At 33.7% G+C, this 18,032-nt stretch overlaps 1 protein-coding gene across 2 annotated transcripts in view; it reads right to left on the bottom strand.

Moving 5' to 3' along the window:
• Positions 1-542: 542 nt before the first annotated feature.
• Positions 543-18,032, bottom strand: part of GLS (glutaminase) — a 136,499-nt gene continuing 119,009 nt past the window's right edge. For both annotated transcript variants that reach the window (XM_081755736.1, XM_081755737.1), the window contains 3 exons: positions 14,931-15,085; positions 4,052-4,192; positions 543-1,955 (listed from right to left, as the gene is read on the bottom strand). In XM_081755736.1, the coding sequence (XP_081611862.1) occupies positions 1,835-1,955; positions 4,052-4,192; positions 14,931-15,085 (417 nt within the window). In that variant the 3' untranslated portion in view covers positions 543-1,834. The remainder of the gene's footprint in view (positions 1,956-4,051; positions 4,193-14,930; positions 15,086-18,032) is intronic.

The raw sequence follows: 18,032 nt of genomic DNA, 5'->3' as shown, positions 1-18,032 counted from the left end.
GACTCTAGTGTACTCAGAATTTTGTTTACTTAAATTCCAATACAAATTTAAAAAAAAAAATGTAAGTTAGAACAAAATGTTAACCTTACGATAAAAGTAACCTGATCTGTCGTATTGGACAATTATATTTTCTATGTATATTTTATATGTTCTATTGTAGACATGCATTTCATGGCTACAGGACTTCACAATAACTTCCAAATTTGTATTAAAATAGATACTAATACTAAAATAGGCATTTTTCATATACTGTTCTCACACTGTACCTCATCACAGTACATTATTATTATTATTTGAAGACTAGATCATTGATATTTATATCTACACAATATTGAAACATAAAGGTAAGATATTTTAAAGAAATTTTTAGGTAGATATTTACGTACTTATCGTTTATTTTAAACATAAACACGAAATAGTGAAATATAACGATTCATAATTTCCAAATTAAATTAAATTTACATAAAATTTTTCCACCATATTTTATGAAGATGGTAAAAAAAAAAGCTATGTACACACATTAAAAAAATAAAAACTATTCATATTGTTGTACTATCATCAGCTATTATATTTCAAAATAAACAACAACACATTATTAACATCTTTCCTACATACATGACTAAGTTTTACCATAATTCACAATCATTAAATATGTTCACTACCTTCTAACATTTCACTGCAGAGAAAAAATTCTCCATACACACACATTCTGATTTACAACAGAAAATACTCTATACAGTCAGACATATTTAGTTAAAAGGGCCAGTCAAACCGGAATGGGGAGATTGAATATTATATCTATCATTAGGGAAATAAAGATTGTGCTTATCAATGTTACAGCTTTTGCTTCTTAAGAATAATTTTCATTTAGCATAATCGTACCTTTGATAATTGTCAAAATTATAAGTTACTAATTCACAAATTTTGGAATTAGCGATTACTAAATATTAATTTTTGCTTTATATATATATATATATATATATATATATATATATATATATATATATATATGAAATTATACTAGCAATGATGTAATACCTTTTAAAACAGCAAGCAGGTTTTGCTTAGATTAGTGTCCTCAATAAATCACAAAACCTACGTGATTATTTTTTTTAAAACGACTTGTCTCAAAAAGAATATTAGAACTTACTTGCGCAATTACTAGCAATGATGTAATACCTTTTAAAACAGCAAGCAGGTTTTGCTTAGATTAGTGTCCTCAATAAATCACAAAACCTACGTGATTAATTTTTTTAAAACGACTTGTCTCAAAAAAAATATTAGAACTTACTTGCGCAATTACTTGTGAATTCTGCTCCATTACAAGTGATCATCTGCCACTAGATACTAGAAACACACCACGCATTCCTTATAAATGGAAAATTAGGGCTAAACAAGTCAATGCAATTCGCATTTTCACTAATTAAATACGATGTCAGTTGTTAAACTTCAAATTTTCAGATCAAAATGCCTCAGTACAATACAAAGTATGATTATACTGTACATATATGTACATTACCACTGCATCCAATACATTGCTGGCAATTTTGTTGCAGCCTAATTACAAGCAATTAATCATCTTTCGTGTTTTCCCTCAATTAATGTCACACTTATACAATTAAGAAAATGTAATTTCCATACACCAAAAGAGGCTATAGTGCAAATGCAATTAAAAATGGCATTAATATGACAGTCGCAAAGGATAAAATGGCTAAAAATGTAACTTTTATTGACTGGCCTTCATATAATACTCAACATTTACACACGCATATATATCTACACATTCCCTTTATATACATTAATCTCAGGCCTTCTCTTTTTCTACACATGAAATTCAAGCAGCTTGTTGCTGAGGTTGTTGGGGCAACTGCAGCTGTTGTTCATAGTTCTTTAGATACTCAACTATCTCCATGTGACCAAATGTTTGAGCCTCATCAATAGGCGTATGACCCCACCTGCAAATATAACGTTTTTATTAGTTTTACTAATACTGTTTTGACACTACAAGTTATCACTGAGTACACAAATTACGATATGTTTCTAGAACCCTGAGTATACAGAAAGTTGTTTCATCTGCTCCCGACCGATTTGGCAACGTTGCTGTTACCTGTGTAGTAGTTGCGCCACACTATGAAAACGGAGTCGCTGTCAGTGTGGTGTCTCAGCCTGCAAATGACCCATGCAGATTTTATCACTTATAACTCTATGACCTTGAAAACGGAGCAGTTATGGTTTGATAGTGACTAAATTACAGGTTCAGTGTCAGTTATTTTAGTTCTGTGATATTTTTACAATGTGTTTATTAACATTACGTTTTATTTAATACTAATTAAGGACCCATACACATCTGAGTTTAGTATAATCAGTGGCGTATACTGGTTTGACGACATGGATTACCACTGACCTTGCATATTATTATTAGTAATAATAATAATAATAATAATAATAATAATAATAATAATAATAATAATATACATAACAATGAACAAAAAGTGATTGGGGTGTTTTGTTTGAACTTTTGCTTTGATCCCATTAATGTGTTTCCACCGTAAATGAAATTCCATGATACATTTGCGCAGTTAACTTCTCGTGGATTGCATTCGTAAAATGTTAATTTTTACCAATATCACTTCCCTCAAGAGTCGCCTCTGTTACTGACGTTGGTTGTCATTCCGTACTAGTCTTCGCAAAAATTCTGATTATAGCAACATAACGCAAAAATGCAGACAGTCATTATAATTGTTATGTAGATTATCGTTACCTAAATCGCAAATTTTGCGTTGTGTTAATGCAAACGGTTACGGAATGTGCCCTGTTATCCCATACAATATTATTCGTTCATCAATTTGCATCACGAAATATGTATAGTGATTTTACTATTTGGTCTTAAATCCATTATTGTATTGATTTTAACCTTACAAAAATTTGTTTTATAATCAATTTACTTTGTAACAAAAATAAAAATTGATAATTTTCTTCGTAGCATTTCATTTTCCCGCTAAATATTACTCACAATCCTCACCAGAGTAGTAGAAGTTAACACATTCTCCAATCTACAACACTGTCTGCGGGCTTCATCTCGTAAGTGTTGGCGCAAAATCAGCGGATTCAACTCAATGCAAATAATACAATACGTAATTATAACTACAATAACAAGAATCGCAAAGTAAAACACAATTTTTGCATTGCGTTGATGCAAAACTACGAAATAATATTCCAAAATTCTCAGATAGCTCCAAAATGGCTGCTATGTCATTTGTTCTTAACTTCGATTTACTCGCTCCGCATACGGTAACCGATACACAGACAGGAAACCTGCTCGGTTGCCAGCCCCGCATCTCACTAGCACACTGTTACGGAGGAACCTACGTGAGCGCGAAAGCAGTTATACGTTTTTCTCTGCTTGCAATATACAGTGGTAACTCAGGCGTTGCCAAATCATCAGTGTCTACGAAAGCGAGAGGGACTGCTTTCTAAGCGTTAACTGCTGCCTTAGAACGTATTTACGTTTGCAAAAATAGAGAAACTAGTACAATAAAAAGAAGATAATAAACTGTAGACTTATTATTTTAAATTAATTTATAAGTGTTATATTGACGTTCTTTATTAATGTTACAGGGCTGCCGCTGGTAGTCTCGATTGTCCATAAAATATGCCACTGAATATAATTATACTTTCTCACACATGGAATGACTGAGGATGAAAACAGCAGTAGCTTTCCAAATATTTTCGCTGGAATAAACACACTGGCACTAAAAGAGTAGTCACATATCATTTAGCTAAGAAAGATATGGCAGGCGATTTCTATATGTTATAAGATGCTAAGATGTTCTCCAGTTTCATAACTCTATGGCTTTGTGCACAAGTATCAGTTATCTGAAATATGCGAGAAAGAAAGTGCTTTCTGCTTTTCTTATATAGTCCTTCTCTCTACTAGGCATACCATTGTAAAATTCTACACAAACTTAAAATTAAATGCTTCATGTACATACATGTAGGTTAAATATACAAATAATGCTACTACTAGAATTAAAATCATTTGTATGCTTACCTATCCTTAGTATCACGAGGAACTATACATTGTTCAACTAAAAATTTCACACAATTCAGATGTCCTTCAGCAGCAGCTAAATGAAGAGCTGTACGGCCATCATAATCAGCTGTTGTCATATCCATTCCTGAGAGTTTATGCCTGAAGATAAAGTCAGACTTCTCAATATAAATATCATAACAATGAACAAAATGATAGAATGAAAGAAGTGGAAGAAAATAGGAAAATCCCCAGAAAATTCACGCACACGGTGTTTGTTTACTATAAAGCTTACTTGATGTGAGCTGGGATCGAACGGAAGAAGTCTTCTCGGGATTCTCCCGTTTCTTCCCATTCGTTTATTGTCAACATCACAGTCTCCTTAACCTCAAACAAACGTTAGACGTTAAACTAAACTTTTTTTTTTTTTTTTTTAAGTACATAATAATAATGAGATTAAAAATTACACAATAACGTTAAAGTGTCAAGTGTGCATGTAGCGGTCTGAAGCTGGATGTTTAGTAAATTCGTACGAGGGAGGTTTGAAATTAACTTTGTTCGCATCCTAAGAGATGGCGCTAACGTCATCTGTATATGTAGTTACAAAGTTTTCTTTCTACGAATCAATAACCTATGATCTCAAGCTATTCTGACAGTAATTCGTTGTTTGACAGTTGTATAAACAGATATATTTTAAGTAACAGTGAAAGATTGATAAAAATGGAAAAAAAAAATGAAATGAAATCTTTGAGTTTTACGTCCCACGGTTATGCCGGTTAGGCTAAAGGAGACGGTGATGATGAGAGATGAGTGAAATGGTGGAATGAAGAAAGTGGGAGGAAACGGGAGAACCCCGAGAAAACCCACGAGCACGGTGTTTGTCCACCACAAAGTTCACTTGGCGGGGGCTGGGATCGAACCCGGTACCTGATAAAAATGGAATTTGTAGTGTGATTCATTTTTTTTCTTTTTTCTCCTGAAAGGGAAAACAACGAAGGAAATTCATGAGAATATTTTACATACTAAGCTGTTCGACTTTGAGTAAATGAATTTAAGCGTGGTAGAACAAGCACTGAAGATTCATCATGTTGTAGAACGCCGAAATCAGCTATGACAACCAAAATCAGCAATGAAGTCCATGACTTGGTTTTAGCCGACAAAGAATGAAAGTGCACGAGTTAGCAGAAACCATATCAACTGAGCGAGTTCATTTCATTTTGCATAATGGATTGCAGACAAAAGAAACTTTGCGCAAGATGGAGCTACGTTTACGTCAGAGCAGAGAAAAAGCTAAAAATGGCAAGTTGAGATTTGAAGTGCTTCCGCATCCTGTATATTTATCAAATCTAGCTTTCTCGGACTACCATCTATTGACGAAACTTAACACTTTCCTGACAGGACGAAAATTTGAATCAAATGAAAGGGTCATATAGAAATAAAGAAGTATTTTGAAAGTCTCGAAGAAACTCTTTCCGTGAAGGAATCGCAAAGTTGGAGAAAAGATGCGACACCTTCGTTGAACTTCGAGGGGCCTATGTCGAAAAATAAAGTATCTTAATATATATATATATATATATATATATATATATATTGTTTCCTTTAGCGTCAAACCAAATTATCAAACCACCCTCGTATATACTATTAATCGATGTGAATTATAAAGTAGTGTTGTTTTATAGCAGAGTTTTACATTCCAAGCTCACTAGAACCATTTAATTAACTGATTCTTGATTATGTAACTATTCGATCAGCCCTCCTTTCCATATTGTACTAATAACGCACTGAGCAAGGCTATGTGATAATATGTATTTTAAAAAAATATTACAGGGTGTCTACTAAAATTCCAAAACGAAATTTCGTGACTTTTTCTTTCCCAAACCATAAAATTTAGTCACATTCTCAAGAGCGAATTTGGGTGCGAATTGGGCCGACTTTTCATGCATGTGATAGAAGCGTGCTTTGTTTGCGATTTGGTAGCATCTGAAGCCGACCACAGCCATTTTTGGTGGTGAGTTTTGACGTTTTATAGAACAAAATTTTTTCAAGTCTATACTTATATTTGTATAGATAAAAAAAATCGTGACCTAAAAGCTAAATTTCGTGACTTTTTTTTTACTTTCATGGCCTTTTCTGATTTCGTGACTTTTCATGACTTTCGTGACCGATGACACCCTGTAGCCTTGCTCAGTATGTTCTTGTGTTTTAATTAACTGACAGAACATACTGAAAAGCTATTACTTGGTAATAAATATTTGCAGATGGTTTCGGCTGATTTGAGCTATATGGAAAGCTAATGCTAATAGATGCTATAGGACACATAGTGGACGGCTCAAATCTGAAAAATCTTACTTTATGTAACGCAAATTAAAAGTTCTATCAAACTGTTTCGATGTTCGCTGGTATCATTATCGATGACTTCCATTCGCTGCTGCACTAGAGATATATGGGTGGGAGGGTTCCCATTTATTTGGCGAGCACGAATTCCCTGACTCTTCCAGGTTCTGCAGGTTACGGTCTACACATTTCTAGGTCCATATGTAATACAAAAAAGAAACTATATTTTTCTCGTTCATGAGGTTCCTCATATACTATGCATATACATATATATAGTGAGTGTGTAGGTAGCGAAGTATTGCAAAACAAATGTATTTATTTTATAAACTATCCTCTACCACAGCGTTTCCCAACCTTTTTCAACTTGCGGCACACTACGGGTCTAACTTGAATTCTCGCGGCACACTCATAGGTGGTATTATTATTATTATTATTATTATTATTATTATTATTATTATTATTATTATTATTATTATTTCTTTATTTGTAAATAGAAAATACCGTCGTATTTGTTTTCTTTCATTACTGACCTCCTTCTCACAAAGAAGAAAGCTCGATCACTGGTTTTCTTCCATCGTAAATCATTATACTTACTTTTCATTCAAATTAAAAAATAGAAAACAATTCCAATGAAATATAGAACTCAGTCTTTTAAAAAATACACTTTCTTTTTCGAAGAATGTATCCAACTTTTCAAAGGAAGATAACTAAATTACGAACGAACAAACAAATCTCTTGTACTTTTAAAACATAATTGCGGTAATTTGTATGAGTGTTTGCTTTGTCGAAAGGATAGAAGGAGATTTTAAAATTTCAAATTACGAAATAATCTGTAACAATAAAGAAACAATAATGGTCATAACAATGATAATTAATACTTTTTTCAACATTAAAAATGAACAGATAAGTAACACATTGTGAAACTTATAATTTATTAACATGGTTAATATAAGTCACAATCTTAAATATTAATAAAATTCTGTTTTCGAAATACAATCTATGTAGTAGTAATGTATGTACAATAATATATTACAATTACAGTATTTTTTCATTGTAGAGGTTCACAGTAATGTGAAATTTAAATACACATATTTCCTGTCTTGCAATTAGGTTCCTATATAATTAATAATTTTGTTTTCATTTCCTCGCGGCACACCAGCGGCCCATTCGCGGCACACCGGTTGGGAAACGCTGCTCTACCAAATAGGATGCCGGTTAAGGCAAAAAGAGAAAAGAGTTCTGAGAAGTAAGAATCCGTACTTTATTTCCTGATTTTTTCAGTTTTTCATGAAATTCTCTCACTTTTCCAGAACTTTTTACGAATAAACTGAATTCTCAGACTTTTTCCGGTCGGTGAAACCATAGGTGAGTTGTAACCCACACATATGTCTTAAGTTTAGCAGCGAATGGAAGTCATGTTATTTCCCCGGATATAAGGTCAGATCTTTCATATTTGAGTCAATACTATTAAGTTTCACAGGGAAATTCAGCTAAAGCGACCTTGCAGACACAACATTTTGGCGATAAGACACACAACATCGGCTTTATGGTTGCAATGAGTTTGTCAGGAAGTCTAAAATAACTACAAATGAGCAGAGAAGCAATATATAATAATCTTTGTTCTTATGTACTGAAGTTGTTAATACGAAGTTTTCTGCTACAGTAGGAATATTACCGAAGTATTATCAAATATTTCTGCTAACGTTTAAAAAGATTCATCTTTTTTGTTAACTCAACTACTGTTTTGTTCATCACGAATGGCGTTTAAATAGCAATACGCACATAAATAAGGTCGGATAGTAATTTACAGATACAGGCTTCAGAAATGTACTGAATTTATTGTTAGAATCAAAGAACAATAGCTTTTCGACTTTCTTTTTTCACAGTTCTCCTCTTCAAAAGTGAATCTAAAAACTCAGGTTTCTGTGAGTTAGTGAAGGAAAGAGTTACGAAAACGTTTGTGGAATGAAGAAAAGAGGAGGTTAGAAGGCACCTTACGATGATCTCATGGTTCGGGACTGAACTACAAACTCTTTGTTCTAAAGAAGTGGAAACGGGTGAGTCAAAATGATGTTCCCAATTTCATTTATTATTTGGACAGTAATGAGCTTTTCTTGCCAATCTGGAATATAATCTCAAAAAGTTTTTTTTTTTCTCTCTTTCTATTGCAGAGGCGTAGTTAAGTAGACGTCTACCAGGATGCAGTTTAGTCGAAGTGAGCAATATGGCTTCTACAGGCCACAGAGCGTTCTGTGCTTGATTTTCATGCTACTAAGTCTGTTGTGCAAGTTTAACGGCATTTCTGTGAAAAAAAATTAGGGTATTAGTGTTGCTACTTGCTACAATTGTGGTTGAATTGCGTGAGTAGTGCATCACTGGAGCTGTGCCGATATCGACTCCGACATGCCAGGAAAAGTTTGGCAGAAACTTGATTATAGACTAGATGTACATCATGGATAACATATAGAACATTTATAGTACGTTAGAAAAAACTTTTTGAGTTGATCAATTATTGTGTTTTTCAGATGTAAAGCATCACGGGCAGTAGCCAATGCTGTGCGATATTCCGCGCGGTGTTGCCGGATTTCGGACTCCCCTTTCCCTTCTCGCTCTTCCTCTAGTTGAGATTATTACACATACATTGGCAACATTATTCACAATGTAAATATACTATTCCAGCAAACTCAAAGATTTTGGCTGTGTATCCTAGAAGTATATATAGCAACTGAATAACCTACCTATTAACTTATTCCAGTGGAACTGCTAAACGTTCGTCTTCAACACTACTTTCACTATCGTCTATGTCAATTAATATTTCGCCATTGTCTGAATCTGACTCTTGTAAATTTTTTATTATGAGTTCCAAAAATTGTAAACACAAAAAATAATTCTTCGAGCTTCACTTCGTAGCACTTTTTTTATTTTTTTTTTTAAAGAAAATTCCGCACTTGTACTCGGTTTCCTTAAAGACATTGTCAACTATAATTTTGGAGAACAAATGAACTACCACGAAAGAAAGCAACCTAGACACTGATGAATTCTGTTTATGCTAGAAGAAGAGAAGTTGCGTTCCTACACACACAATCAGCTCCTTTGCTTCCATGTAATAACATACTCTTATACTTGATGTAGGTCTCACAACAACAATCCATCTGATTCGTAAGCAACACGATATGGTCGAGTTTGTTTTGGGTTACAGTACTTTATGACACCACTCAGACGCCTGGTGCTTTTGCGTCCCTGCTAGAGGAGTAAAGAAGGAGTACGTAATTGGCCACACACACGTAAGGTATTGAAACGAAGAAAAAAAAAATCATACTGCGTTTCTTCTGTCGAATAAGGAAGAATCTTGCATGAAGGCAATTTCAAAACAATATTACGAATGTCCCATACCTTCTGTTCTTCCACATGAGCTCCCGGGAATCGAATATATATATATATATATATATATATATATATATGAATCAAATTGCAGAGGCTTGTTATTTAATTCGATCGCTTACTATTCTCAAGGGTGTAGAAACGGGGGAAAAGCGGGCCTTGACTTTCCAAACTATTTCCAGCCCCGAAATGAGGTTCATCTAGTATATGTTTAGTAAACTTATTTAATAATTAATGCAAATTAGGAACGTTTATAATAAAATAAGATTTTTAAAAAAAGAAAAAAGAAAACATCATCAATACAGTTTCTGTACCTAATTACAAGGACGCTGATTTCTCTGTAAATTGGGGGGGGGGGGTGCATTCAGATGCAGAAAGCATATATGATGATTTTAAGACAAATTGCATTCAAATTATGCCTAATATTGCACATTTACAAATAAAATGAGGGGCCCTGGCTCCCTCAGTCCCCCCAGGATCTCTCACTACTACATTATTGCATAATAATATCTGAGTTGATATTTTTTCGAGTTTTTTCCTTTTAGTATTTTAACCTACATAAACACAAAGTCGGATAAACAGACTGCTAGAAACAGCATTTGTTTTCTTATGAATAGCTTATTGATTTATCTCTTACAATCCGCTTTTCAACTTCAGTACTGTTAAGATCCGTCTTTTGTTAAGGTAGCATCGAGGAAACATAATATGTGTATAGTATACATGGTGAGTTAAAATGCTTTCATATTCTGAAAGAGGTCATTGGTTCTGTTTTTAATGTGTGAAAAGCTTTCCTCCCCCTGAAAGTAATGTTCCCCTAGAACAACCTGTTGGTTACACCCCTGATTATCCTTTAATAAAAGTTGAGTTCCATTTCCAAATCGAAGAAAAATCCACTGGAAATTAGACGGGACTCAACGCTCGTTTTACTAATTGTTTTATATGGAAACCTTTCAAAGCGTGTATCATGACAACCAGTTATCATAAAAAGATGTAGTTTTCACGTATGTGTTCGTAATTCTTTTCTCTACTTCGTAAAGTGAGCAGTTAATGTGCTAATACAATATTTCTAATAAGCGCCTCTGCTATTGTCAAGATTCGCAGTAGCGCGAGAAGTCAGCGTGCAGAACTGCTTGTCGCGAATTGTCAACACCGCTCAAAGCCAATTGGACGCCGCGTAAAGCCAACTCAAGGCCATGCCGCTTCTCATCTGAAATCTGTTGTAGTATGTGTAATCTCTGTTTACATACGTGTTATAAAATAATAATAATAGAAATCGGGAACATCATTTTGACTCACCCTGTATTTTCTTTATTTTTTATTATTTATGCATTTAGCCAGTGGTCGAAGTGAGACAGTATGCGATGGTATGTCATACCGCCCCTGTTTTTCAGTGATGAAGGCATACCGTTTCTGGTTTTTCAATGATCAAAACATACCATCACTGGAAAGTAGATGCTAAATACCTCCAATAAATCCTTTTTTATAACAATAATTGACGAATAGCTTTGCACGTAAAAAGATTTTATTTCTTACGTAGAAATAATTTCTAAGTTGACAACACCGACATTTTTGTTATCTTTTTCCTACCTTTTGTTTTTAAAATGGTATGTCTTCAAAGAAGTTCACCTAGTTTATATTTTGATGTGCCATATTGAATTGTTTCTTGAATATATGTGTGTGTGTCTTCTTGCTTGTCGTGTTTTGTGCATGGGCGTATTTATAGGTTGTCTGCTGGGGAGGCGAACCCTCCGGGGGTTTGGAATACCCCACAGTCGAGTGGGGGACCAAGAGCTTTCCCGTAGAAAATTGTTAATATTCTCATTCGGTTTTTGAGCATATTCATGTATAATTCTCTATAATACAAGATAAGAAGATATTTTTTAAATTTTTTTCAGAAAGTTGTTGGCGTGTACCAAAGCCTCTCCATATCCCCCTCCCCGTTACTACAAAGAAGCTCTCCAATGGTTTTTGGTCATTATGTAAATAGAAATGCAATCTTTTAGACAACATACCCTCACTGCATTTCTACATTCAGATAGCCAGTATGTCGAGTCAAAATCGTAACAAAACATACCGCCTCTGCTTTTTTTCCCCACTTCGAACATTGTATTTAGGACCAATAATAACACAAATAGACGTAATTGAAATATCTCTTATCCTTAAATAGTTCTCTAAAAATTGCCTAGAAACAACTTCAACCTCATAATAAGTATTAGAAGCAAAATTCACTCAATTGTTACGATAATATGGGTGAAGAACGAAGGCATCGAGAAAATAAAAGGTAAATTAATGTCTGAAAAGGTATTATTAATCAATGCAATATTTCATCGCCTCGGCTAATATCGAAGAAATTAAAAGCGAGCAATTACGAAAGCATAATTCTGCCCGTCACACTATATGGAGGTAAAAGTTGTTGCTGACTTCCAAAAAACAGATACATTTGAGGAAACTTTGAGGAAAATTTCTGGCGCGTAAAGAGACTATACAAGATAAAATTTCGGGAAGTCCACAGTACAGAACTTCACAATAGCGATAAGTAATCAAGCATCATATGCTTAATAAAGACGAAACGTTTAACATCTGAAGGTCACATTGCTTACATAACAAATATATGTAAGGTGTATCGGGAAGCCTGGGAAAGAGACCTTTGGTAGACCAAGAAGGTGGAAGAGTAATATAAAGCAGGCTCTAATGGAGTAGTTAATAACATCAGGACAAACATCAAAATGGCGAGCTTTTACTTGAGCGGGGATAAACCTCAGGGTTTGCAATACAGTGTGTGACGGCATATCGTACAATTTTTCGATTCATTTTGTCTTGATGATTTATTTTCGGAAATTGGTTACAATCACCATACAACAGAATTTTTATTGAGTACGTTAACAGGACTCTCATTAAACAATTACGATCTTCTAAAGCAGCGAACGTAAGATCTTATGAGATGCCATGGCTTGCAAACAAATGGCTAATCTTTATATATTGATGAAAGAAGGAAACAACCGGATTTTTTCTACAATACTAAATCCTCTGTAGGTGCGAATTCAATGGTATACAACCTGGGTTCGAGTCCCGGTCCAGTCATTTACTTTTCCACTCATTGTATATCAAATGGCTAATCTGTTTTACCTTGTATCTATATTGGGTTCTGCACAAGTCCAGTTTGGTTCAAATTGCTCAAGTTTTGCTAATTCGTTTATAAGTCTCATTAAACTTTAAAGTTTTATGTTCTTTACGCAAATTATGCCTCATAAAGAAAATAAATATTTTACGTAACCTTTGTGTTTTCTTTGTTTTATATTTCCTTATACAGGGCCCAGCAGAAGATCCTTGGTTTTCGAATTGTAACTGTGACCAGACTGATTATTTTACATATAATATTCAACGAACTTAAAAAAGTTCGTTACTGAATTCTCTATGTCTGTGTGTGTGTCTGCCTATTATTTGCGATTTTTTTTTTTTTTTTTTTTTTAAATTTTGAACCCTGCATTCGATAGAGCATCAAAAACTGAGAAAGTGATTAAATTTTTCGCGTCACTTTTACCGTTCCCGAGATATTGACCAAAAAATGGCCGATTTCCAGAGATTTAAGAAGCCATATCTCGGGAACCATAATTTACAGAGAGATCATATTGGCATTGATCAATACCTAAGAGGGTAGTAAATATTTTGGTACCAAGTAGTAATCCGTGGCCACTGGTTTGGCCAATGGCCACTAATTAATATTGGCACCAAAATGTTTGCCATCGTAGGTATTGATTAATACCAATATTATCTCTCTGAGACTTACCGTTTCCGTGACACTGGCCAAAAAATAGTTCCAATTTCGGAAGATTTAAGGAGCCATATCTCGGAAACTGTAAGTCACAGAGAGATATTACTGGTGTTGATTAATACCTAAGAGGATGGTGAATATTTTGGTACCAAATAGTAATCGGTGGCCACTGGATCAACTGGCTACTGGCCAACTGGCCACTGTTCTCCAGATAATGGCCAAAAAAAGTTCGAATTTCGGGAGATTTAAGGAGCCATATCTCGGGAACTGATATTTTGCCGAATTCTTGCGAGAAACAAAACAAGGTGCGGATAAAAGATTTACTTTTACTTTTAGGAACAATCACAGTTATCTTTCCTGCTTCATCTCTCCATTCTTTTTAAGTTTGTTCTGGCAATGCTCTTGGAGCATTCTCAACTGATTTATTTTCCACAACTCAAAGTGTTATGGTTATAACAATTAGCTATGGAACACATCGCATCTACCTTTATGAAAATTACATTTTTACATTTTCTAAAAGATGTTTCTCCCCTATATTTGAGAACTCAATTCATCTCAGGCAACTAAAAGCTTAGGTTTTTTCCTTATTTTTATTTATTTACTTTTTAGAGTTAGTTCTGCATAGACGTGAGTGTTGAGGTTGACTGCGGCATTGTACTAAGCTCAAATCATCTTGGTCACCATAAAGCATTGATCTGCAGAGGTAGAACATCAAGCATTTAGCATCGAGACGTTATCTTTTTTCTTTTCTTTCTTTTTTTTAAAAAAAAAAAAAAATTGAGTCGGTAACTTTTTTTAATGAATCAGTATTGTTAGTCAGCGTGCATTTTACTGGAAATTCAACATTAATTGGAATCAATGTTCCAAGCCACAACATTATGCTCTTGTGAGTTATAAACTTTTGGGGGAAAGTGCTTGCGTTGTGAAGAAAAATTCCACAAAAGCTGTGTACGGTTCGAATTCCAGAGAATATTGAGGAAAACACCTGAAAAATGAAGAATCTTCAAAAAGTAGAGTTGTATGTTTAATTAATTTTTAAAAAATGCAGAATTTTTAAAAAGTAGGGTGGTAAGTAAAATAGATTTACATATACAGTAATTCAGTTGGTAAGTAATAAAAAAATGTCATTTTCCTAATTGCCTGTAAATACATTTTTAATAGTGTGTGAAGTGTTCAAGAATTTTACAGAGAAAATATTTCCGCTAAAGTGTTGAAGATTTAGCACAGAAGTCTCCTCCATAGGATGATACGTGAAGAAGTGAACAAAAACCAACGTGTAAATATATACTAGATTTAATTTTCTAAAACTGTTTCCTCCAACGATGCTCACAGAAGCGAGTGAAATATAACGAATTATAAACAAATGAAAGACGCAAAACATTTACATTCTTTAAAATAATGTTTTGTACATACCTTCTCAAAGAACTTAGGTCTCCACTTGAAGCAGAGAATAGAAGATTAACTATTGCTAAAGCTTTAGATTCATATTTATGCCTTCGAGGATCTCTCTTGTTTGCTGCATGCCTCAGGTTATCATATCGATGGAAATTAAATTGCTGTACAAGTTCCTGGAAAATTTATATAGAAAACATAATTACATTATTTTGTCAATTTATAACTTGCCATTTTGGTTAAATATTTTATTTTTAATACATCTATACATGAAAAATTTCCATATTATGAAACACCATTGCACTGTATATAACTAATTACACTTTCCCCTCCAAAAGCACTTCTTTTATATCACAGTTTCTCGGATTTTCTTTCAAGTGAAGACCACTTTGATTAATCAAAATATTCTAACTTACTCTTTTCTCCTTCGAAAGCAAAACAAACTTACAATTTTTGAAAATATATATAGGCCCAAAAGTAGATATACAGAACAGCATCAATCAAGTATGACATTTTAAATGTATTAAGATAATGAATTTATTTGCTTCGATCTGTTCCGAGCTTAAGGTATAAGTGAAAAGAAATTCAGAACAAATAATGAACAAACTAAGTCAAAACCTGTACGGATAACAGTAAGTAAATGATATATGTCATGACCGATCAGTACAGGACTGTACAACAGTATGTTGTATATTTTACTTGTAATACTTGTAATTTACTTGTAATTTTGGGCCATAATGTATATATTTTAAATATACACTAGGCAGATTTTGCTAATAGACGAAGAGAAAGACAAAGAAATAATATATTTATAATGTTAATATATAAAAAAATATTTAAGTGTTTTTTAGGTAATCTAATCCAGACGTGGTCGTCATGACAACAAAGAAAATATAGAGTTATTCAGTTGGTTAAGTAGACATCTTGAAAATTTGTGTAGAAATGAACTGTGAGGCTTCTTTTTTATAGTTATTAAACGAAGTGTGCAAAAGGTAAATTGTGTATTAATGGCTCAGTATTAACGTTTAAGAACCAGATATATCGTTCTAACTGTATACCTACTTTTGGGCCATATATATATATATATATATAAAAGGAGGAAAGAGAATAATAGACTTAGTAAGAGAGAAAAGCAAGAAGAAAAAGAAAAGGAGATACGATCACAAGAGGAAGGAGTAGTGTACCAGATTAATTGTAAAGAGTGCGATATGAAGTATATAGAGGAAACAGGAAAGAGATAAGAACAAAGGATAAAGCAACATAAGGACAATGCCAGACTAAAAAGAGAGAACAATGCAATATATAAACACATTAAAGAAACGGGACATGAGATAGATTGGGAAGGAATAAAAGGATTAGAAAGGGAGAAAAGAAGTGTGATAAGAAAGTGGAAAGAGGCCCAGTGGATTAAGAAATATGGGAAGGAGAAGTTGATGAATTGGTTTAGTGGACTTGTAATACATGAATTATGAGAAAAGAGGATAGACAAAATAGAAAGAAAGAATTAAAAGGATCAACACGAGCTGTTGGAGCAGGTTTGATTTGATTTGATTTGGAGTTTAAGGTTAGTTTAAAGGGACAAGTTTTGCCGATAGATGACATTACAATCTTCGTATCTCTCCCATGTATTTTTTTACCATTCACGAAAATTCACGATTTATCTTACAAATTTCAACCTACAGACTTCAAATTTTTAGAGAAGGAACTTTCATAATCTATTGAAGGCAATAATCCGTGCCGATTTTTTATATAGAATTTTCATCATTGTTGAAATGAATATCCAAACCATTAAGAATGGAACTGTTTCAACAATGAATAAAAATCTAAATAAAAAATCGGCACGGATGGTTCCCTTTAATAGGTTATGAAGTTCCTTCTCTAAAAATTTGTAGTTTCCAGGTTGAAATTTGTAAGAAAAGTCGTAAATTTTCGTGAAAGGTAAAAAATACATGGGAGATACGAAGAATGTAGTGACATCTATCGGCAAAACTTGTCCCTTTACACTAACCTTAACGTCCCTTTCAGCAGCGAGGTTGTATGAGACGGAACCTACTGATTAACGTGGAATCCAAACCACATGAGCTCCTGTCGGGAATCGAACCCGGGTCTCTCACGCCAAAAGGCTCGTACGCTAACCGTTTAGCCACGAAGGAGCTCTGTAGGAACAGGTGTACAATGGAGAACAGCAGATGGGTAATAGCGAATAGAAAGTGTAAGTCACAAACACCTAATTAAGATTTTCATAACAGATGTGCAAAAAGAGAAAGTGACTACACTAATTAAAAATTTACTTTTTAGAGCCAATTAAAAGTTTAAGTTTTGTAAAGAGAAAGTGGGCGTGTCTTGCGTTATATATATATATACACACACTGCTTTGGTCAGTTGGAGTTTTATTAGCAATCTTGAATTTTCCAAATTTGCAATGAATAATTTACAAGTATTATACCAGTATTATACGTAGTTGTACTTTAAAAATAGTATTAATTGTGTATAGTTTACTCCACGTCTTCAGGTAACCAATACGTTTGTTGGATTCGACATAGCATTATGTAAAGGGGCACACGTACAATATCTGGTGAAGAACTTGCACAACGGCTAGCCCCTAATTAGTGAAATCTTGGGTTCACAAACCCTGTGCGAATAAGTAGTAAACGGGCATACCAAGGATTTAATTAGTAGCGCAACTATCTACATTCATTTGCTGGAAACCATAGTCAATTTCTACGGATTCTCACAACAGCTACAAACTACTTCGTGGAATTACCCTAGTGTTACCCTCATAGTGCAAATCCCCCATGTGTATCCGCTGATGGTGTGAGAAAAGTGTTTCTAGTGAAACCCCAATTATAATTTTTATTCATCTGTATACGTGATATAAAGGGCTATAATATAATAAAATGTGAAGTGTAATTTTGTTTGTGGAAATAGTTAAGTGTTCAGTATTTAGTGGTGTGATTGTTTTTTTTTCTTCTACATTTTTAATAGTGTTTTTAATAAATAAGCATAGTGTCATTTTAGTCAATGTGTTTTTGTTACATGTACAAATGATTATAATTACATGGGCGCATGGGGGGATAATCCAAATTAACAAAAAATTGGCTACTTACCAATGAATCCTCCCTT

The sequence above is a fragment of the Thermobia domestica genome, chromosome 4 (genome assembly GCF_964235325.1).
Source record: "Thermobia domestica chromosome 4, izTheDome1.hap1.1, whole genome shotgun sequence".
Taxonomy (NCBI): domain Eukaryota; kingdom Metazoa; phylum Arthropoda; class Insecta; order Zygentoma; family Lepismatidae; genus Thermobia; species Thermobia domestica.
This window is presented reverse-complemented; position numbering and strand designations above follow the sequence as displayed.